This window comes from Engraulis encrasicolus, chromosome 15 (assembly GCF_034702125.1).
Source record: "Engraulis encrasicolus isolate BLACKSEA-1 chromosome 15, IST_EnEncr_1.0, whole genome shotgun sequence".
Classification (NCBI taxonomy): Eukaryota; Metazoa; Chordata; class Actinopteri; order Clupeiformes; family Engraulidae; genus Engraulis; species Engraulis encrasicolus.
In genome coordinates this window covers 11,236,250-11,257,268 of record NC_085871.1, presented here as the reverse complement: position 1 = coordinate 11,257,268, position 21,019 = coordinate 11,236,250, and the positions used below count along the sequence as shown (strand labels likewise).

The 21,019-nt window shown below is 42.3% G+C and overlaps 1 protein-coding gene across 1 annotated transcript in view; it reads right to left on the bottom strand.

Moving 5' to 3' along the window:
• LOC134464822 (mucin-2-like) overlaps window positions 1–19,356 on the bottom strand; it is a 71,054-nt gene extending 51,698 nt beyond the window's left edge. The window contains exons 1-12 of the mRNA XM_063218157.1: window positions 19,347–19,356; window positions 18,239–18,467; window positions 15,868–15,997; window positions 12,911–13,106; window positions 11,017–11,142; window positions 9,495–9,615; window positions 8,095–8,230; window positions 7,403–7,484; window positions 6,202–6,333; window positions 5,844–5,993; window positions 1,277–1,371; window positions 355–535 (exon numbers count right to left, since the gene is read on the bottom strand). Coding sequence (XP_063074227.1) covers window positions 355–535; window positions 1,277–1,371; window positions 5,844–5,993; window positions 6,202–6,333; window positions 7,403–7,484; window positions 8,095–8,230; window positions 9,495–9,615; window positions 11,017–11,142; window positions 12,911–13,106; window positions 15,868–15,997; window positions 18,239–18,467; window positions 19,347–19,356 — 1,588 coding nt within the window. The remainder of the gene's footprint in view (window positions 1–354; window positions 536–1,276; window positions 1,372–5,843; window positions 5,994–6,201; window positions 6,334–7,402; window positions 7,485–8,094; window positions 8,231–9,494; window positions 9,616–11,016; window positions 11,143–12,910; window positions 13,107–15,867; window positions 15,998–18,238; window positions 18,468–19,346) is intronic.
• Between the last annotated feature and the right edge of the window lie 1,663 nt (window positions 19,357–21,019).

The following is a 21,019-nucleotide window of genomic DNA, read 5'->3' as shown; positions in this document are numbered from 1 at the left end:
ACACACACACACACACACACACACACACACACACACACACACACACACACGCATACACACACACACACAGCAAGACACCCATGCAGACAGACACACAGACACAGACACAGACACAGACACAGACACACACACACACACACACACACACACACACACACACACACACACACACACACACACACACACACACACACACACACACACACACACACACACACACACACACACACACACACACACACAGCAAGACACCCATACACACACAGTCACGCACACACACACACACACACACACACACACACACACACACACACACACACACACACACACACACACACACACACACACACTGACATGAGATGTTGCTGTACAATAGCAGTGTGGCACGATGGGGAAACTCACTGCAGTTGGTTTCCATTCTCCAGTCACCCACTGGCTTCCCGACATAGGCACAGGCTTTGGCGTAGTTACCCAGGGCAACGCAGAGGCACGAATGGGGCACAGAGTGGCACTGGCAGGTTCTGGCCAAGCAAGCCTGTGAACATGACAGTAAAAACATCAATATGTTAGCAAAGATTAAGCATGTTATGTGACACTATTGCAACAAAGTGAGATCAAGTCCGGCAAGTCCTCCCAGCTAGTCTAGCCATATTATGGCAGTTTAGAACCTCGTGTCTTTTTTTTCTCATCAATTGTCTCTGACGACAACACCTCAATTATGAAAAAGATTATGAAGTTACGGCTTGCATAACGCATAGTTCTACGTAGCCAAAGTACTTAATATTAAATTACAGCTATGTCACGGAACATTATAATAAAGTTATGCGTTGCATTGCTGCATGGTTCTTCAGATTCAGAACTCTCACAAATACAAGTGTTACGTAAAGGAGCACTGTGTAGGATGTGGCCAGAGTAGGTATTACAACTACCCTGCTCATTGAAACTGTGCTGCTTATTGCCAAATATGATCTAATATGATATTAAACCAATATTTACTAGTATGACCAACGTACAGCCAGTTTTGCAGATAAAAATGTCTATTTCTTGAAATTCAAAATGGCGAACCATGGAGAAGATCCTCCTTTTCATGTAGGCCTATGAAAAGTGCAATATTCCCAGTCATAATGAATACTCAGAATTTGATGGCGGTGGTAAGTGTTAATGTAAAAAGTAACATTTGTGAATGGGCAGCATGAATTCTGGAAATAAACAAATAAAAATCTTACACAGTGCACCTTTAAGTAATTTAAAATATGCCATTTGGTCCGGGAGTCACCTCATAGTATTTCTCATAGGGAACATATGGATGGCAGGAGCTAAAGACGCCACTGTAGTCCTTCAGCACCTTACAATGCTGTTCAGCAAACATTTCTGTAGGAAAGAAGAAGGAGAGAGAGAAAGACATTGGGGATGTAGAGCACATACGTAGTTGAAATATTGTTGTGTTCGTTCAGAAGCAGCATATGGTGTGCTGTGTATTGGAAGGTCCAAGCCGTTCTTGTGAGCAGGGGTGTAGTGGGCTTAGTACGTGGGGGTACGCAGTCCACTCTCTTCTCCTGAGTTTTTCTCGATTGGTTTGGCTAATTTCTCGAAACTGAGATGACATTCTCAAAACAACACAGACAAATCTCCAAACCAACTTGCAATTTCCCACAACAGAATGGCATTTGTCATTGCTTTCAGCAAATTTCAAATGCTTTGTACATGTCTCAAATGTTTAGTACATCTCGGCAGATGGCTATGTACAAGTACCCTACAGTTGACACATTGAGCATACATTTAGCACATTTTCCAAATAAATTGACCTTTCTTATCCAATCGAATTACACAATTCTCAGTCTAATGCTTGCCCTCTCCAAAACATGTCAGCATGATTTCATTGTGTGAGTCATCATATGCAATGTAGTCTACACAATTGTCAAAGTATAGGACATAATATTTTAAGGTAAACAGTAAATTCATGACAGATGGTATTGTAACTTTACTAGTTTGCAGAAAATAATTTTACAACCGTGTATACTACAGTTTCCTCTGTTATTTGGCTAATTTCGTGACATTTTTTCAAACAGCATTCTGTGGAAGGAATTTAGTTTCGACACACGGGTAAACTGTTTTTGGAGTGATATGAGCAAGTGATGAGGATCCATGTAGTTATGCTGAACCATCCAGTTTATTTTGACAGAATGACTAAATGAATGCAAATGAGCCAAACTAATTGAGAAGGATATATGCCATTTTTATGGTACTGACTATTTATGTGGGAGAAGGTTTAGTGCTGATGCAAGAATGAGCTGTTTTGGGAGGTATATGACATTTTGCTATCTGACGTGTTTTGCAGAAGTGTAAGAATGTTTGGTCAAATGACCCAATGGTTATAGGTATGTCATCTCAGTTTCAAGAAATTAGCCAAACCAATCGGGAAAAACTGTAATATGGCAACTTGTATGTCCACTTATTGTAATATGACATCACACTGTTGTTACTTCTTTTGACCAGCAAATGGCAGCAAAAATCCAGACACTACGAGGGGTTTTGGACCAATAGTTCCATAATTTGAAGGCCTAGATTAAAACTAGTGTTTCCATGCGGGAATGTTTGCTACAGTGTTACTGTGCATGGGGTTAAGAGGACATTCCAGTCATCAAGTGCCCACATGGTTCATTTGGGGCCTGGTGTAGGGGGTGCCAACAGGTAATTTTGTCCCAAAGCCATTTTTGAGTCCCTCCTATTCTGTCATTTACGGTCTGAGTGCCCTGAAACGTTTTGAATACCCTGTACAACAGTTTGCAAATATGACAGAGAATCAGTTATGAATCTAACAGCAGACATAGCTTTCAAGATATGGAACCCCAAACTGTCAAGCGTCTTCATCACATGTTTCATTATTCTCATTTTCAAGGCTTAATATATCCAAAACACTCGAGCTATGCGACACTCCTGCTTCCCCTACCCCTAGTTCCTCGAATGCAGTGTTTCCCAACCAGGGGTATACGAGCACACTGAAAGGGGTACTTGGAATTGATTTATTATTATAACAAAAATATAATTATAACATAAATGTATGGAGCAGCAGGACAGAGAAAGCGATATAGAACATGAATTAGGGGGTACTCATGGCACAAGTAAGAGGCTTAGGGGGTACGCGAGACAAAAAAGGTTGGGAAACACTGTACTGCATTAATTCCCCTACTATAGTTTCCCTACTCCTAGTTCCTCTAGTTCCCCTTCTCCAGTCACCCCTAACTCTAGTTCCCATTGGTCCCCTTCTCCAGTCACCCCTAACTCTAGTTCCCATGGTCCCCTACTCCTAGTTCCCCAACTGTAGTTCCCATAATCTGCTTCTCCCACTCTAGGGATGTAGAAGTAGAGAAACTAGCAGAACTAGGGGAACTAGAATAGGGGAACTAGCAGAGCTTGGAGAAGCGGATCTAGGGGAACTATACTAGGGGAACTAGAGATAGGAGAACGAGATCAGGGGAGAAAGAGTAGGGGAACTAGGAGTAGGAAACTATGAGAACTAGAGTAGTGCAACATCGGGAACAAGGACTAGGGGAACAGGGGTAAGGGAACTAGTAGAACTAAAGTAGAGGAACTAGGAGTAGGGTCTGGAGGAACTAGGGGGATTACAGAAGGGGGAATTGATGATCAAGGGGAAATGGTGGACTCGAGTATGGGGGCTCGGGGAACAAGGAGTAGGGGAAACAAGTTGGACTAGAGTTAGGGGTAACTAGAGAAACCAGTTGTAGGGGGGACTAGGGGAACTAGAGGTAGGGGAAGCAGGATTAGAGGAACTATAGTGTGTGTTGTATAATTTCTATATTGATTGCACCACTGGGCCACCGTAGAGGGAAATTTCATGCTGCTTTGCACATTCGTTCTGATCTGAAAGACAGAATGGAAGCTCGTCCCAAAGCGCAAGTCTGAGGTATAGGGAGCCAATCCGAGAGCGGGAAGAGCGGAAAGATGATGACATGTATTCCTTGACAAATGGAAACTTGCAGTCAGTGTTGCCAGATTGGGCTGTTTCCCGCCCAATTTGCCTTTGGCTAAGCCCCGCCCTCTTTAGTTACAGTTGCTAGGTCGGACAGATAAACTTTCAATGCTGAGATATCAACGTGATTTATGCAGTGACTGCAAATCGCAGCAATTATTCACTCCTAATAAATAAAACACGCATTCATAGTATTGTGAATAGGCTATAAGTGTTTATTTTCTGAACGGTCATGCGATGCATCACAGCTATGGGCTCTTCTATGGGTATCGATAGGCATTGTAACCAGCACCATGGTAAGCTGAGCTCGCATATCTTTTGAGCCCTGACTCAAACTTGCTAGACGAAAACAAAATCACACAACGTGATGGCTGTGGTCATATTCAAAGCTACCACGGCAATGTGTAACATTGACGTTTGGCGTTTATATCTTCAGTAGCTTAACAAAATAACGTCCATCAGCTGCTAGACAAAACACTCCAGCCGTGACCGATAGTTAACTTTGCTAGCGGTGTTTCTTCATTAATTAGGTCAGAAATCCAAAACCCTACTCTGAAACAGGTTCGTGGTTTGCTTACAACCTTACTGAAAAGTGACACGAATGAGATGGTGGCATGATCGGAGCACACAAAGTATGTTTTTGATCCGTGTGCTTTCAAGTCGAGTGTGAGGCTGCCGAGACCCTTCAAGGCAGACTATCAAGCTGCTAGTAATAGGCTATTAGTAGGGTTTTAGGTAAAGAGGAAAGGGATTAGTGGTCCTGTTACATCGCGGGGAAACTTGCACCTTTGTCACAAATACCCCAGGCACAATTTCCAATCATATTTTAATAATAATACGACCGTATCTCGCTAACTACTTGAAAACATGCGATTTCAGCATTGAGTTCAATGGAGCGCTGTCAAAACTGTCCGAGGTTTGTCCGAGGTCGTCCTTTTGCTGCGCTCTGATTGGTCAAAAAGCACTTTAGGGTGGGCCTTAGCCAAAGGTGAATTGGGCTACTTAGGATGGCCGTGTGCAGGTAAAAATGGCATTTAGCAGAAAAAAACGCCCAATTTTTGCCATAGAAATCTATAGAATTGAGCGGGATTTTGCACATCTAGGCGGTTTTTGAGCATTTCTTGGGCTGGAAATCATCAGCCTCATCTGGCAACCCTGCTTGCAGTTTGTTTAAATCCAACTGACAAGATTTGCTATGGACTAAGAATACGGACAATAAATGCCCATTGGCAATCGTAAATTACCCCTCCCTCACGAGAAATTCTATGTGCTCTCCAGACCATATCTCACTTGTGATATGCTCTGGTGTGACAACCGGCCAGCTCTGTCAGCTAAAAGTTATATGTGGGGAAAATTCTCATGACGGGACTGTGAAAGTGGTCGGGAGAGTTACCGTTCACTTACTGTTGATTAATTTAAGCATCAGCCATCTCGGGACAGTAATTAACCTTTTAATCATACCTTGTGGCATGTCATGTCACGGGCAGTCATGAGTAAGCGGTTAGGGCGTCAGACTTGTATCACAAAGGTTGCCGGTTCGACTCCCGACCCGCCAGGTTGGTGGGGGGAGTAATTAACTAGTGCTCTCCCGCATCCTCCTCCCTGAGCATGGTACCATCCCACCGCACTGCTCCCCATGGGGCGCCACTGGGGGCTGCCCCCTTGCACGGGTGAGGCATAAATGCAATTTTGTAGTGTGCAGTGTTCACTTGTGCTCTGTGGAGTGCTGTGTCACAATGACAATAGGAGCTGGAGTTTCCCAGTTGGGCTTTCTTCACTTCACTTGTGTTGAGAGCAGGATGGAGCAGGATATGACAAAACATGACAGAGCAGGTTAGCACAGTGCCCATACCTTTGTCCATGTCCGTGCAGATCGGGTTAATGTCAGGTGTACAGGCGCCAAGAGACCAGGAGAGGGCAAAGGCTTTGGCGGAGTTCTCCACTATTCCACTGCTGGTGGTGAAATCATCTCCAGAATCTCCATTGAAGTTCCCACAAAGGCCTGACACACACACACACGCACGCACGCACGCACGCACGCACGCACACACACACACACACACACACACACACACACACACACACACACACACACACACACACACACACACACACACACACACACACACACACACACACACACACACACACAAATAGAATTAGGACATCACTGGTGTCATTTGACACTGACCAATGGGTTTCATGCTTACCTGAGGTAGTTTCGCGTTGTGAATCTGGCAAATACAAGTAGACCTGAATTTCTGGGGACATCTGTACTTGAATGGAGAGACCTGAGTGGCAAATAATCTGAACATACATGGAGGACTGCCAGAACACGATGCCTGGAAAATAGAAACACACACACGCACGCACACATGCACACACACACACACACTCACACAAACAGAGTGAAGTTTAGAGCCAAACACTGCTATTCACACTGAAATGAATAAAATATACACGATACCACTGCTCTACAAGGAAAGTCTTTTGCCTACCCTTATTTGGTGAATACAGAAAATCTTTCATTTCTTTTCCTTGAAACGTCACCATTGAATTGGAGAACATGAGGACATCCTATACAATACAAAGGGAAATATATTAAAGTCAACTGAATTAAATTACATTTTACATACTTCTATTTCGAAAAATGAGAAAAGGTCGCACCATGCATAGGTTTCTTTATTACACAGACGCATTTCGGCGTTCTGCCTTCCTCAGTGTGCTTTACCAGGGGGATTTAGCATTCGAGTCTGCACTCAAGACCATTTCTTTTGTAGACTTGAACTTGGACTTGCTAGCAGTGGTACTCGAACTTACCTTGATCTGGGCCAATGCATGGTCTTACCAAATATGGGGTTTAGACTCACCCGAATCTTTCTTAATTCTATATAGAGCCCTGGCCATAATAGTTTCACTGACATGCATGGCATCTGTGTTTACTTCAAACATTCACATTATTACCATTCAGGATTTTCATTGATTGACACAGACTGAGATTAGACTCGGTCAAGACACGGATTCTACTCTTTTTGGACTCAATCAATCATTCAATCATTCATTCAATAAATCAATCAATTATGAACTACAGATCTATACAAAAACATGCAAGTAACCAAATTGACAATAATAAATGGTTGTTTAATGCCTGTTTCAGAAATGAATGGCTGAAACTGAAATTGAATGGCTGTAGCTCAAGTTAGCCTTCCCTAAATTCAATTGTGTTTCTTAAGCTGTACCACCATCTGCAGTTTGGTGTGTGTGTGTGTGTGTGTGTGTGTGTGTGTGTGTGTGTGTGTGTGTGTGTGTGTGTGTGTGTGTGTGTGTGTGTGTGTGTGTGTGTGTGTGTGTGTGTGTGTGTGTGTGTGTGTGTGCGTGCGTGCGTGCGTGCGTGTGTGTGTGTGTGGTTACTTACACCATCATGGTGAATCTCCACCTTCTTCAGTTTGATGCTTTGGTCATCAAAGTGAATGAGCATTGTCCAGTTGGCACCCTGTGTGTCACATGAAAGACAAAATTTACTCAAAAAAGCCTCTGGTGATCTGTGTGTCATTACATGAAAGACTTTTGAATTTGCTCAAAATAGAAACTGCCGTTCTTTTTACTCAAAGGTCACAATACAGACAAATATTTGTGAAAAAGTCCTTAGGTCCAAAAGGGGCTTGCAGTGGAAAACGCTTGAGAACCATTGGTGTGTTCACTCCTGATTTCATTTGTCCACAATTCTTAGGCAGGCTGTGCCCTCCTAGTGACGCAACACTTTCAGCGTTGCAACTAGTCAGGTCAAGAGCAATGCAAGTAGAGTTTCCGCAAATACGGGAACTCCTTCCACTTTGTTGATAAGCAAACAAACATAAGCAAACCAAGGGAGGCAGGTCAACCATGCCGTTTGGGAAACGTTCATTGTTATGCTCTTGGTCAGACCAAGTCTCGAAGAGATTTGAACGTCGATGATAATAAGTCTACACAATCCTTGGTGCGGACCAAAAAGGTTGGCCCCTGGCTCCGGCCAAATGAATTAAATAAACAGCAGATAAAACATACACAGTACAAGAGGAAATATCCCAAGGAGTGTGCCAAAAACACCATAGCATGTGCCAAACCTGAGCTGCCACGTAGCTGCATCTGCCGGGAATCCTGAAGTGCTTGCCATCAAACGTCTTCACAAACTGGGACTCGATGGAGCATTTCTTATCGCAAATGTCGTCTGTGCAGTGCCACCTCCCATTCACACACAAACTGTCATGGGGGGGGGGGCGTGAGGGAAAAAAAGAGTGACAAGAATGCAATAAAATGTTTGATGTTAAACACAATTTTTGATGTGTCACATTTGCTTCTTCTACCGCAGTATTAAATGTCTTTGCTTCATGCTAGGTTGAAACTACACTGTACACTGTACTCTGTACTCTATACCTTTGAGTAACAGCACAAGTGGTACAATAGGTCCAAGGCAAATAGGTCATTTCCGTTGTATAACTGCTGTAGCCCCTTAATGCGCGCCGTACCTCCTGAGGCACGCTGTAATAGACATTGAAATGTAACTACCATAGCACTACAATACTATGACACAACACAGGCCCTTTAGTAATGCACCACGACTTGGTCATTACCATACTGGTAACAATGAATTTATAAAGCCGCGCCTTAAGGGGTTAAAGGGGAACTCCACTTTTTTGAACATTAAGGCCATTTTCTGAGTGGTCTGCAATGTTTTAGAGTCCCCCTCACCGTTTATTTCATATTTGCTGCAGTCTCTGTTATTTGGCTGATTTGGATTTTATCTCAACCAGCTTTAGAATGGCCGTCTATGGGCACCTGCAACTCTGTTCTTAAAATCACCTTAAACATTTGTTTTCGAAAGTCTACAGCTCACAAAGTGGTTAGGGGTGTTCACTAGCAGTCCCTAACAAGTTTCAAGGCGAAATAGGGCTTCTGTCATTTTTTGTTTGCCATTTTGTGAAAGAAAGTGAAAGTGAAACTTAATTTACAAATTGCTACATAAAACACACATAAAACACCACAGATGCCATATTTCGCTACAAAAATGTTACGGAACACCAGTGAATATTGCTGAACACTTGTTGAGTTGCATATTCTTGAAAACAAATGTTAGAGGTGATTTTAAGAACAGAGTTGCAGGTGCCCATAGACGGCCATTCTAAAGCTACTGTAGGCCCCTGCTGTCCCTACTACCGACTAGCATCGTGACCTGGCGGGCAAGAAACGCCATGAACAGCGGCAGCCACATAGTAAACTTGGAGGACAGAGACATTTACATCTGTCTTTACAGCGAATCCTTCACCTAACGCCACACAAAAACAAAACCCAGCTGAAGTACAGCTATATATCCTTTATTCAATTGTCGTTTGGGAGGTGAAATACGGATATATTCATAGTCAAAGCTTAGATGAGTGCTAATTAACTGCCTATCCACTGATGTTTGCAAGAGGCAGTAAAAATTGTAAGGAATTCGTCAGCCATTTGTCTCCACTCAGTTTCTCACCAGTTCTGACACTTGGTAGTTCTGTTGGATCCCGGCGGGTAGACCTTGTTGTAGTGCACACAGGGGCACTCTGATAGGCTCACACACCGGTGGCCCTCCTCGCGGTCATTCAGCAGCATTCCTGAACACACAAACACACGCAAGCACGCACGCACACACACACACACACACACAAAGACACACACACACAAAGACACACACACACACACACACACACACACACACAAAGACACAAAGACACACACACACACACACACACACACACACACACACACACACACACACACACACACACACACACACACACACACACACACACACACACACACACACACACACACACACACACACACACACACACACACACACACACACACACACAAACAAAAGCACACTTAGACCAAGAGATTTGCCAGAGCACAAAGAACAGGGATGTGCTGATGGCAACCCAAAGACCACAGTGGGCTTTAATGGGGACAGTGCACAAAGACATTCTTATATTAAATAAACTTGGAACGGCTGTGCTGGACTTTTATTACAGCAACATGATAATGGTGTCTTTTGTACTTTTGTTCCGAGACATGATAAAAGTCACAACTCTGTGGTGTCACGTTGATTCACAGGCCTATCTAGTCCACAAAACTTTTATCAGATCAGTTGGCTGTGAAACTGAGAAACTCCCTGTTTTGTCCCTAACAAGTAATTCTCGCATTGCGCTCCTGGATGGACACTGAAAAATATATTTCCTGTTTCCTGGTGCATATTACAACTGCCAAGAGTAGAACCATGCCAAAGACGATATACACAGTATGGCAGGTCCTTTTCACAGTACATTAGTGGAGGGACACTGAAAGATATATTTCCTTTTGCATTACATTACATCAAATTACAAAAGCGATAAGATTACAGTGCCAAATACAGTATGGTTTCACATCGCGATAATGGATGGACACTGAAAAATATATTTCCTTTTACATATGTACATCAAATTACACATTCTGAGACGAGACGAGACCAGTGCAGAAGATGATATAAACGGTACACATGGCAAGATGGTTTGTGGTCACTGGTCATTTGCAGTATCTGTGACAACTGACATTTCTACTGTACTTTGTGGTCTTGCTTTTGGGGGGGGGGGGGGGTCTTTTAAGAAGGATTTGTGTGTGTGTGTGTGTGTGTGTGTGTGTGTGTGTGTGTGTGTGTGTGTGTGTGTGTGTGTGTGTGTGTGTGTGTGTGTGTGTGTGAATCACATTTTTCCTGTATGAAACACTCATACCAGCAGTCATTTACCCTGCTCTGCTCAAGGGGGACACTGTGGCGGAGCACGCTGGACCTCCACACGTGTGCTTGCATGCCATGGGGTCCGGCCTGGGTCCTTTCCCAAACCCTGATCCGTCTCATCTCCTGTATCCTCTCACATTATCCACAATAGGTAGACAAAATAGTCCCACTAAACATAATAATCCCACTAAGCACAAATAAATATTTTTCTTCAAAGAAAGAAAACAGAGCTTATTCTGACCTGGGGGACAGACGCAGGTGCTGGTCATGTCCTGAGGGCAGGTTCTGGGTTTGGGATTCGAGCAAGTGGGGATGAAGGCATTGCCCAACTCCTGAAAGGTCAGGTCTCCTGGGCACATCAACTCAGCTATAGGGGACATAAGAAAACAATGATTAAAGCTTTAACCCTATTCAGTCATGAACGGAATACGGTAAGACCAAACTTGGGGGAGATGAGCTGCATACATACGGACATCTATGAATGACATCATATTTGTGTCATTATCTGGTATTATTACGTCATTATGAAATCATTATCTGATTATAATGCCCAAAATCTCGCCATAATGTATTTTCCATCAAGTTTAGGTAATGCACTTAAATTTTAATGATTATATGCATCAGACCACTTAAATGCTCACACAGTTGTCTGATGCTAATGGAAATAACAAAAAATATATATATTGGCGTCACATATATGGTAGGCTATGTATATAAAATGGTGTCATAGATATGGTAAAGTGGCTTCAGTTTGTACCAAGTGGTAAGTCCTCAACAACATGATACAGGTATATCATTACCAAATTTGCAGGGCATGATATACATGACACACTTAAGCAATGAGAAATAAAAAGAATGAATGAAATTGAGGTGAAATGTGCGTTGGTAAAGATAAAGCCCGCCACGATTATATATGTGGCGATGTCATTAAATTACCATAAACTAGCATAAAATAATGATAATTAATGAAGCTGATATTAGATTAGGTATGTTATGTAGGTAATTTGTGCTAATGTAATGGAATGTGATCAGAAAGGAACAATAATGAGACTTAGATCAGTGATTTTCGGTCAGTCATACCTGTCAGAAAACTGTTGCCATGGCAACAGCAAAATTATGAATCTAATATATTGGTACTAAACTGTAGCCAACTAGATTTTAGGAAAAGTATAGCTTAAGTTGTTAAGGAATTATACGACATCAAAGTTGGTGCGGGCAGACTGAATGCGACCAAAAGCAGATGAGTTGCAATTAAAATATATATTTCAATGTTTGAAACTTTTTTACCCCTTGCGCTATCTATCGACACCATATTCAAATTGACATCTGATAAATTAGTAGGCCTACTCATAACGTGTCAAGGGCAGAACTCAATGTAGCGTTGCCCTCACCACTATTCAGTATTGTTGCATTGTTGTGAGGGATATTGGCAGATTATTTAGGTTAAGATAGAGCAATATTTTTTAGCTAGGCCTACATTTTATCTAGTCCATGAAAATAAGACCACTCTGACTTTTAAAGACCTATGCTCGATCTCAAATGGTGCACTCGTGCACTTCAGTGTTCATGTTTAAGGTGCGCATAGCGTATTAATTACGCACTGAGACATAGTGCGCGAAGTGCACAAGTGCACCATCTGAGACACAGCTCTACTTTTTAGAACAAATACCTTAGCGTCAGAGAGAGTAGAGAGAGAGAGGTTCCACTGGCCCATGGTTTCCTGGTTCTATTATGGCCCCCCTTAGGCAGACCTAAGCAGACCTAAGGACTGTTCTATTCATTGTAGGAGCATTATGACACGCCCCTTTAGGCAGACCGGAACCTGGTCACGTTAGGTGCCCATAGAAACCTATTATGTTGGCATATCTCTATATACTTAAAGAATCTCTGTTAGCGTGGCTCTAACAGTAGGGCACTGGGTACTCCATATCTCTCTCCCCACTCGTTTCCTTTCTGTCTTTCTGTTATAAAAGACCAAGACTACTAGTGACTGTGGGGAAACGCAGCGCTGAATGTGATGGCTGACACACTGTAAAACCATCACTTTTAATATGACTCTGAAAGACTTGAAAATTACTCAGTTTCAGGTCACCCACTTTCAACTACTGACACCCCATCTTCTTATGCGTACTCACGACAAGAAGTGAAGTCTCTCCACTCGTTCCAGGTGGCGGTGCCCGGTCCACACATGTGTGCCAGGTCCCTGTAGAATGGGCAGGTGACGTTGAGGTTAGATGCCTGGCCGAAGGAATTCTTTCGACAGAGGTGGAAGTAGTGTTTCGTCTTCATGCCTATGCAGCCAAGGCTGATAGACATGACACGCTGGCAGTCCTGCGCAGTAAATAAAAAAATCCAAAAACAATCTTTTACTCCTGAAAAAAAAATTGAGACCAAATCTGTACTCAAACAAACTGCACTCTATTCACTACCGTTATGCCGCATTCCTCAGCGGTAGGAGCTTCCCAATATGCAACCAGGAGTCAGCTACCTCCCACTTGAAAGTGTTCCAACCAGCAAGTCAAACAAACTACAAACATGGAGGCACAAGCTCTGTTGCATGTTTATCTGTGGGGCATTGGGCGCAAGGTCAAAGCCATGCCCCAACATAAACATGTAACACAGCTAAATCCAAAACAACAATAAAAAAAAAACATTTTTGACTGGGACCAAATTTTATCTGAATGAATTTAATCTCTTTGAGAGGTATATTATGCACCGCACAGCAACAAGAGAAAGCTGACTGCCAACATTGCTGTTTTCGAATGAAAGCAAATAGCACAAATGAAACAGAAAAACACAAGTTGTTGGAAAATGTTACAGAGCATGTGCACCGGCGGTGTTAAGTCTGTCATCTCTCTCTCATCAGGACACACACAAGGTGGACTTTGCAACTTATGCGCAGACTGTTCATACTAGTAGCCTATTCCAATACTTAGTACAGTGAGCACATAATTTCCCTCCTTTTCCATCTACAGTAGGCCTACTAAATCTGTTATAATATGGATCAATTGTAGATAAATTGTTCAGAGCTAAAGACTAAATACTCCCATTTGAAGCTCTACTGTATTTTCAATATGAGTAGAAAATATGTACTTTCCCATTTTTGTAAAAAGATATATATTAATTTGCATGATATCCAGAGATATTTTTTAAAGAATTAATTTTCTTTTTTTCTTCACTTCTACTTCTACTTTTGACACCTCAGAAGTTTATTCACCTGAGGTTACCTTGGTAAATACGATTCTATCTCAGTGATGGTAAAGAATGTGTCACAGTCAAGTGCAGAAAGTATATTTGTTCTAGGACCAACAAGAGTCAATAGAAAACTGTTGCTGTACCCTGTCTACAACTTCAAGTGAATCTTCGATCAGGCAAGTACCATCTGCTGTCACTGATGAAAGAATTAGGCTGGAAGGGAGGGCTGGGGGAGAGAGGAAGAAAACATAGAACAAACTGCATGAGAGCAAATTATATTATTAGATTAGAGTCAACCTGGGGTCCGTTCGTAAACTGCCACTCCAAGTATTCCGAGCACAAAGCAGTCGGAGCTCTCCCTTTCAAACTATTTGTAAATCCCAAGCTTTCATTCATTTATCAAGGGTGGAATGCTCATTTTCATACAGTACTGTCTTTTTAGAGCATCAGGATGAGTTTACGAACACACCCCTAAATGTCATTACAAATGTATGAGTACAGTGTAACATAATGCAGTTTCAGCATCTAATCACAAGGGCAGATTTAATCCGATGAGCAGAATGTGCCAGATCACATCCAGATATCAAACCAACCTGACATGCAGTCATGTGATTTTCACACACACACACACACACACACACACACACACACACACACACACACACACACACACACACACACACACACACACACACACACACACACACACACACACACACACACACACCCTTACCTGGGACGTTCAGTTGTCCACATAGTCCGCTCATGGCACTTAGGTTCATATCTCCATGCCATTGCACCTACAGACAGACCGTGACACATACACACACATGCACGTGCAAACACACATATTCATATCAAAGGGTATAGGTTACAGTCCCAAGGGCAATATGAGACAGAATTCATTCAACCAGTCAATCAAACAGACAGGCATGCCGACAGAAAAGTAGTCAACCAGTTATTACAGGGTATTAGCAGAGAAAGTAGAATGGGTGAGAAGGTTCAGAAACGGAAGTTGCTCGTGATCGCCAACTAGCTGCAGTACCACCACAGGCAAGTGAAAAAAGAATGGGTTTCAATGAAGCTGCCTACAACATTTTTTTCTCGTTGTATACTTTTTTGCCCTGAAACATTAGTATTCAATTCAAAACTAGTCCGAAAAATAATTAATTTGAGTATTTATTTTATATTTATGTGCACTATTATTATATACTGAGTCAGCTGAATTTATGAGGCCAAATCCAGCTGTGGCCTAGTGGTTAGAGAGTTGGTCTTTCAGTCTAAGGGTTGCAGGTTCGAATCCCCCTTGCCACTCCCTACACCTCCATCCATGACTGTATTGTCCTTGAGCAAGGCACCTAACCCCACATGGCTCCAGACACTGTAACCAATACCCTGAAAAATAACAACTGTAAGTCGCTTTGAATAAATGAAAGCGTCAGCTAAGTGTAATGTAATATAGCCTATATTGGCGGAATACTACAGGTCAAAATCTTCTGCTCTGGTGGAAAAACTTAACACCCAAAAAACCTTGACAACAAAGCCTCTTCTACAGTAAAATACCATCAATAACGGATTGTTTTATTCCTGAGGTTTATGACTGGACATTTGAGGAGAATACATTTTAGCATTTAGCCCTGTTGATGGTATTGGTTACAGTCCCATGATGAGCAATGTGAGATTTGGTGTCAGACAAAACACTAAGTTAACCAGACAGACAGGCAGGCAGAAAATCAATTAGTTAGAGCATTGTGAGGTTAGGTGCCTACAGATAGACATGCAGACAGACAGACAAAAAAGGTTAGGTGCAGTTATCCCAGTTCCAGTCCCAAGATCAATGTGAGGTGATATTAGGTGCTGGCTGCCTGGATTGCTATTAGTGAGGCGAGGCTGGTACCCAGAGGGAGCTGATGCCCTGGCTGCTGCTGTGCCAGGTGATGGTGAGGGGCAGCACTGTGCTGCTCAGCCTGGTGTAAGCTCCGTAAGGGAAGATGTGCTGGTAGGTGTGGTCGTACGGCAGCGACACCCTGACAGAAAAATGGATACATGTTGGCACAGTTTAGAATCAGGTAGAAACAAGAACAGGAGCCGCACACAAAAGCACCAGGAAAATTCTACTAACAAAAGCCTGAAACAGTGAAAAGCAGACAGCATTGGCATTTGGGTGGACCCCATCATCACTATTCCCAGTTTAGAATCAGGGAGTCAAACATACAACAGGCATTGTTGATATTACTTGTACTAACAATTAAGCGTACTATACATTGCAAACTATGATCGATCTTGAAACTTTTTTGGTTGTGTGTGAGTGTGCATGTGCAAATGAGAAATAATTGTATTTGTGGGTAGGTGTGTTTGTGCGTTAGATGTTTGTGAGAGTCAATTATGTATGTCTGTCTATCTATAGACACTTTTACACTGCCCTTTTCCTACCTTGTATAACTCCACACAGCATGTCTCACCTGCCGTTTACTGCTTTTCGATTAGCTAAGTACAGCACATGCACACCACGCAAGGCTGCACTATCCGCTCTGCGAATGTGCGACACGATTCGTGGAGCAATGTCGCCCTTCGTTTCACTAAAAGCCAAACTGTAAGGACCCAGAAAGTCTGCTTAATTCCATACTTATTGTGAATTGTATCTGTCAAGACGCTGACAAAATGCAGTTCATGTGCGATCAATTGGGCATCGACTATCTTTGACAGATGTCAGTGTCCTTCTTTAACTTAAACCCATGAAAATGACTCTAGGTAGTCCCTATTTCCCTTACACCACCATTATAATATTATTTCATATTATTCCCACATACTACATCTATAACAATACGTGGTGTATCAATAAACCACGAAAAATGCCATATAGCCTCGGCTACTTGAATGAAACTTATCTTACAGATCAGCTTTTAGCGAAACAAAGGACGACAATGCTCCACGAATCATGTCGCACATGCACAGAGTGGATAGTGCATCTTAGCGTGGTGTGCGTGTGCAAAGCCGATTGTACAGAATCAGAATGGTGTACTTACAGGTACTGTAGCTGTCTACTACCCAGAATGCTGTGTGGTAGCTACCCCACAACGGTAAATCCGTAAGAAAATGACAGGTACCCGATCAACTACCTGTAGCCCCACAACATGTCGTTCCACCAGTGGAACGTTGTAATAGCCCTGAAAAGTTAACTACCATAGAACTACACTAACACAGGGCCTTTAGTAATGCACTACGACTTGGTTATAGAGTTCTTCAGCGGAAGCGGAAGCATGTAGTAGATTGTAGTCTTTCATGTTAGCATTTAAGGACGTCCTGGTTCCTATCGGCTTCCGACCTCCATTGGGAATGAATAGGGGTAAATTTCAAATAAGCTCCGAGTGCAAGCACGCGCTTAGCGAACCCCCGCAAACTGTCGAGGGTGTTAAAAATAGGCTGTAGGTATGACATGGTTGATCATTTTGTGTCAAACTTCGACATAAATACGATGTTGCGTCCATATGCTAAACCCGGAAGCTTTTGGCGACTACAGAAGCGGCGCCTGTATCTAACGGCATGTACGTGCGGAAGGTTGTACCCATGGCAACCAAAGGAAAGTATGTAGTTCGGAAGTTTTAATGATCAGAAAGGGGTTAGCAATATTGAATTATAATCGTCATGATTTAACATGTGAATACACCAACATGATGATACGATCCGTTCCACTAATGAGAAAGGGATGCGGGGACACGCTAATGTTCGTTGTTGCCGTGCAACTTATATTTTTGCCAAACCTGAATCTCTATGGCGTTTTGCAATGTAAAAAATCGCCATGGAACCGGTAGTCCAAACGCCGCATACAAGTTGACGTCAACGCTGAAGAGCTCTATTGCCATTCTGGTAACAGCAAATTTATAATGCCAACATTGTAGTATCTAAATATAATGTAATTCAAACTATTCATAAGCCACTTCACGATTTAGATATGTAGGCCTTATGTTAATCAACTAGCCTACGTAAACTAATGCCACTAACAACATCAAAAACGTAACTAACTCCAAGCATAGCAACGGCACATCCAAAATTTGAATTTTCAGGAGCTGCCTTCCTAACATTCCAGTTTGCAATGGAAACACAAACCAGACTGACTCAACACCACCACTCAGCTCGTCACGACCCGACACAACACCGCCGGGTTGTATGGGGAAAAGTGCCTTATGCGTTGTAGGTAAGAGAGTGTACAGTATGTACTGTATGTGTGCATTTATTTGTGGATAAGCGAGCAAATGAAAGTTCCCAACATGTTCTTATCCACTGTGATTTTTCCATCCAGATCGACAATGGTCCTAATCTTGTTGATGACGATGGACACGTAGCTCATGAGCCCTTTGAGTCCTCGCTGGGCGGTGACGTCAACCTGCACGGCTTGATGTGTGAAGCGTGTGACGATGAAGGAACAGGACGTCCTGACATGGTACCAGTCCCCCTTAAACGGAGCCACCACTCCGCTGCCAAACGTCCTGCACTCCTCTGCAACACACACGCCAGAGTACACTTGTTGGTACTAGCAGTCATTGTTACAAGCAGGAAAATAAATGCCTGGACCCGAACAGGTGCCCATTTAGTTTATCTCATTTAAAGAGAAGAGTCATGTACAAGTCACGTCAATGTACAAGAGTCATCAGTTACTGAAGTAACATGATGACTTGTATCAGATTGTGTGCATGTTTTGAATTACCAAAAGTATGTATGACAAAAACAATTCCTGTACATTTGTCATACTTAGCAATTATTAGCAATTAGCATTACAATTAGCAAAAAAAAATCGTAAATTACTTTAAAAAATTACACGTAATGTAATAAAAATGAACATTTGCTTGTTTATTTCGTAAACCACGTTACAGACAAATGTTATTTCATTTTAAAAATAGGCCTATATCTAAAAAAATACAACATATTTGAAAAGACATTTGTTTGAAAATGTTCAAGTCCATTAACAAGCCTTTTAAGTGACAAAAATATTGTGTGATAACAACTACGTGTGTCATATAAGATCTCTAACAAGAAGTCTTATGAATACAGTATGTTGACAACATACTGTAGTTGATGGACAAACAAACGAAAAGGTCTTCACACTTCCCTCCAAAGAGGATATGATGACATGTTATGATGTTGGTCATGTGACTTAGGACCAAACCATCGCTGATATGGGGTTTCAGTGGGGAACATGGTTGACATAATTTTCGCACACAAAATGTATAATGTGAAGAATAATACGCTTTTAAATACTTTTGTCATATAATAATAATAATTTGTCAATATTTTACACAAAAAACTTTTTTACATAAAATAAAAAGTGTACACTTAATCTACCAGTTATCTAGTATTTTCCTGTAAATGGATACTCACGGTAATCCATGCAGCTCCCCAAGGCCACGTCAGCTTGCCCTGAGGACCAGAGTGATCAGAGAACAAGCAAATTGATAAACACACAGCCTCATTAGCTCCATAGTCAGCCATTATGCTAGGGACACATGCAGACGAATTTGGCAAAGTGGGGCGAAGGTAAGCAAACAGGGGCGAAGCGAAGCAAAAATATTTCACGGAAGTTTAACAGTATGCAAATGAGGACCAAATTTGGCCTGTGGCGACCAATTAAGTCAACAACATTAATTAATTGATTTGATTTGCTGCTACGACCTGTTGACCATTGAGCTGTCAGAAAGGCCATTTTGGTCATTTCGCCTCACAAAACACATGCAGGGAAGCAGGAGTCAGTTGTCCTGGGCCCCGGCCTTTCAAGGGGCTTTGTCCGGTGCCCAAACAAAGCTGTCAGCGGCCCTTAGGGAAGAAATAGTCCAAAGCAGTGGTATAATGCGACAGCCATATGATTATTGAAATGCTTTATGTCTTGCATTATTATTTTGCCACCATTTGCTTATTAGCAATCTAGCAGGTTAAATATTTACCTGTGAACGGACGCAAAGAATAGCCTATATAACAAAGCAACAAAGTCGAGTGGGCCTGCTATTTCGCTCACGAGTTTGAAGCGCTGACGCACGAGTTTGGAGGGCTGGTGCGCATGCTTTTTCGAGCGCTTAAAAAAAAAGGCCTACCACTGTTTATGTAGGCTATGCTTGCATAGCCCCTTCATGCACGTCGTACCTCCTGTGGCACGCTGTAATAGACATTGAAAGTGAACTACTATAGTACTACACTACTATGACACAGGCCCTTAGTAATGCATTACGACTTGGTCATTGCCATCCTGGTAACCGCTAATTTATAATGCCGTGTCTTAAGGGGTTAAAGAGGCCATGCCAATTTTTTTAAACCTTCTTGCATGATTATGTGTTATAACAGTTCATAATATGTTTTCCTGGCCGTGTTAATGTGAAAGATTTTTTTAATTTCGTTTGATTGTTGTAGTTTATGAAAATAACAAAACTGCTAAATCTGGCCAATTGAAAAAACAGGGCAGGCTTACGTCACCCTGACTACCCGCCGCTTAGCCACGCCCACTTTTGACGAGTCAAAATTAATAAACATGAATGGTGCATCATGGCAACTCGTAACCAAACCTTACTCATATCACTGATAACTAAACAGCATAAACACCCGTTGTGCTGAGGATTGCACATGCAGATAGGGTAACAAACCATCCATGACTTTTCACTGGATACCTAAAAATAAAAGAAGAAAGCTGAGGTGGATCCATCCGAAAAAAAAACTTCCAACTACTCACTAAGTAGCTAGCACCTGGTAAGTGTCTTTAAACAAGTGTCTTTTTACACTGTGGCCAGTGTTGCCAGATATGTCTGACCAAATCCCGCCCAAAAGGTTCTCAAAAACCGCCAAAATGCGCTAAATTCCGCCCAAATTCAACAAATTACATCGACTTCTATGGGCCCAAAACGGCTTAAAAAACCGCCAAATGGCCAATTTTTCCCGTTTTTGCCCGCCGACGCTCATCCCAAGTAGCCCAATTGGGCGGGCACCCGCCCAATCTGGCAACACTGACTGCAACCTCTTAATACGTAAAATATAGGCAATTAAAGTGTAATGTGTCATGTAGATGACTT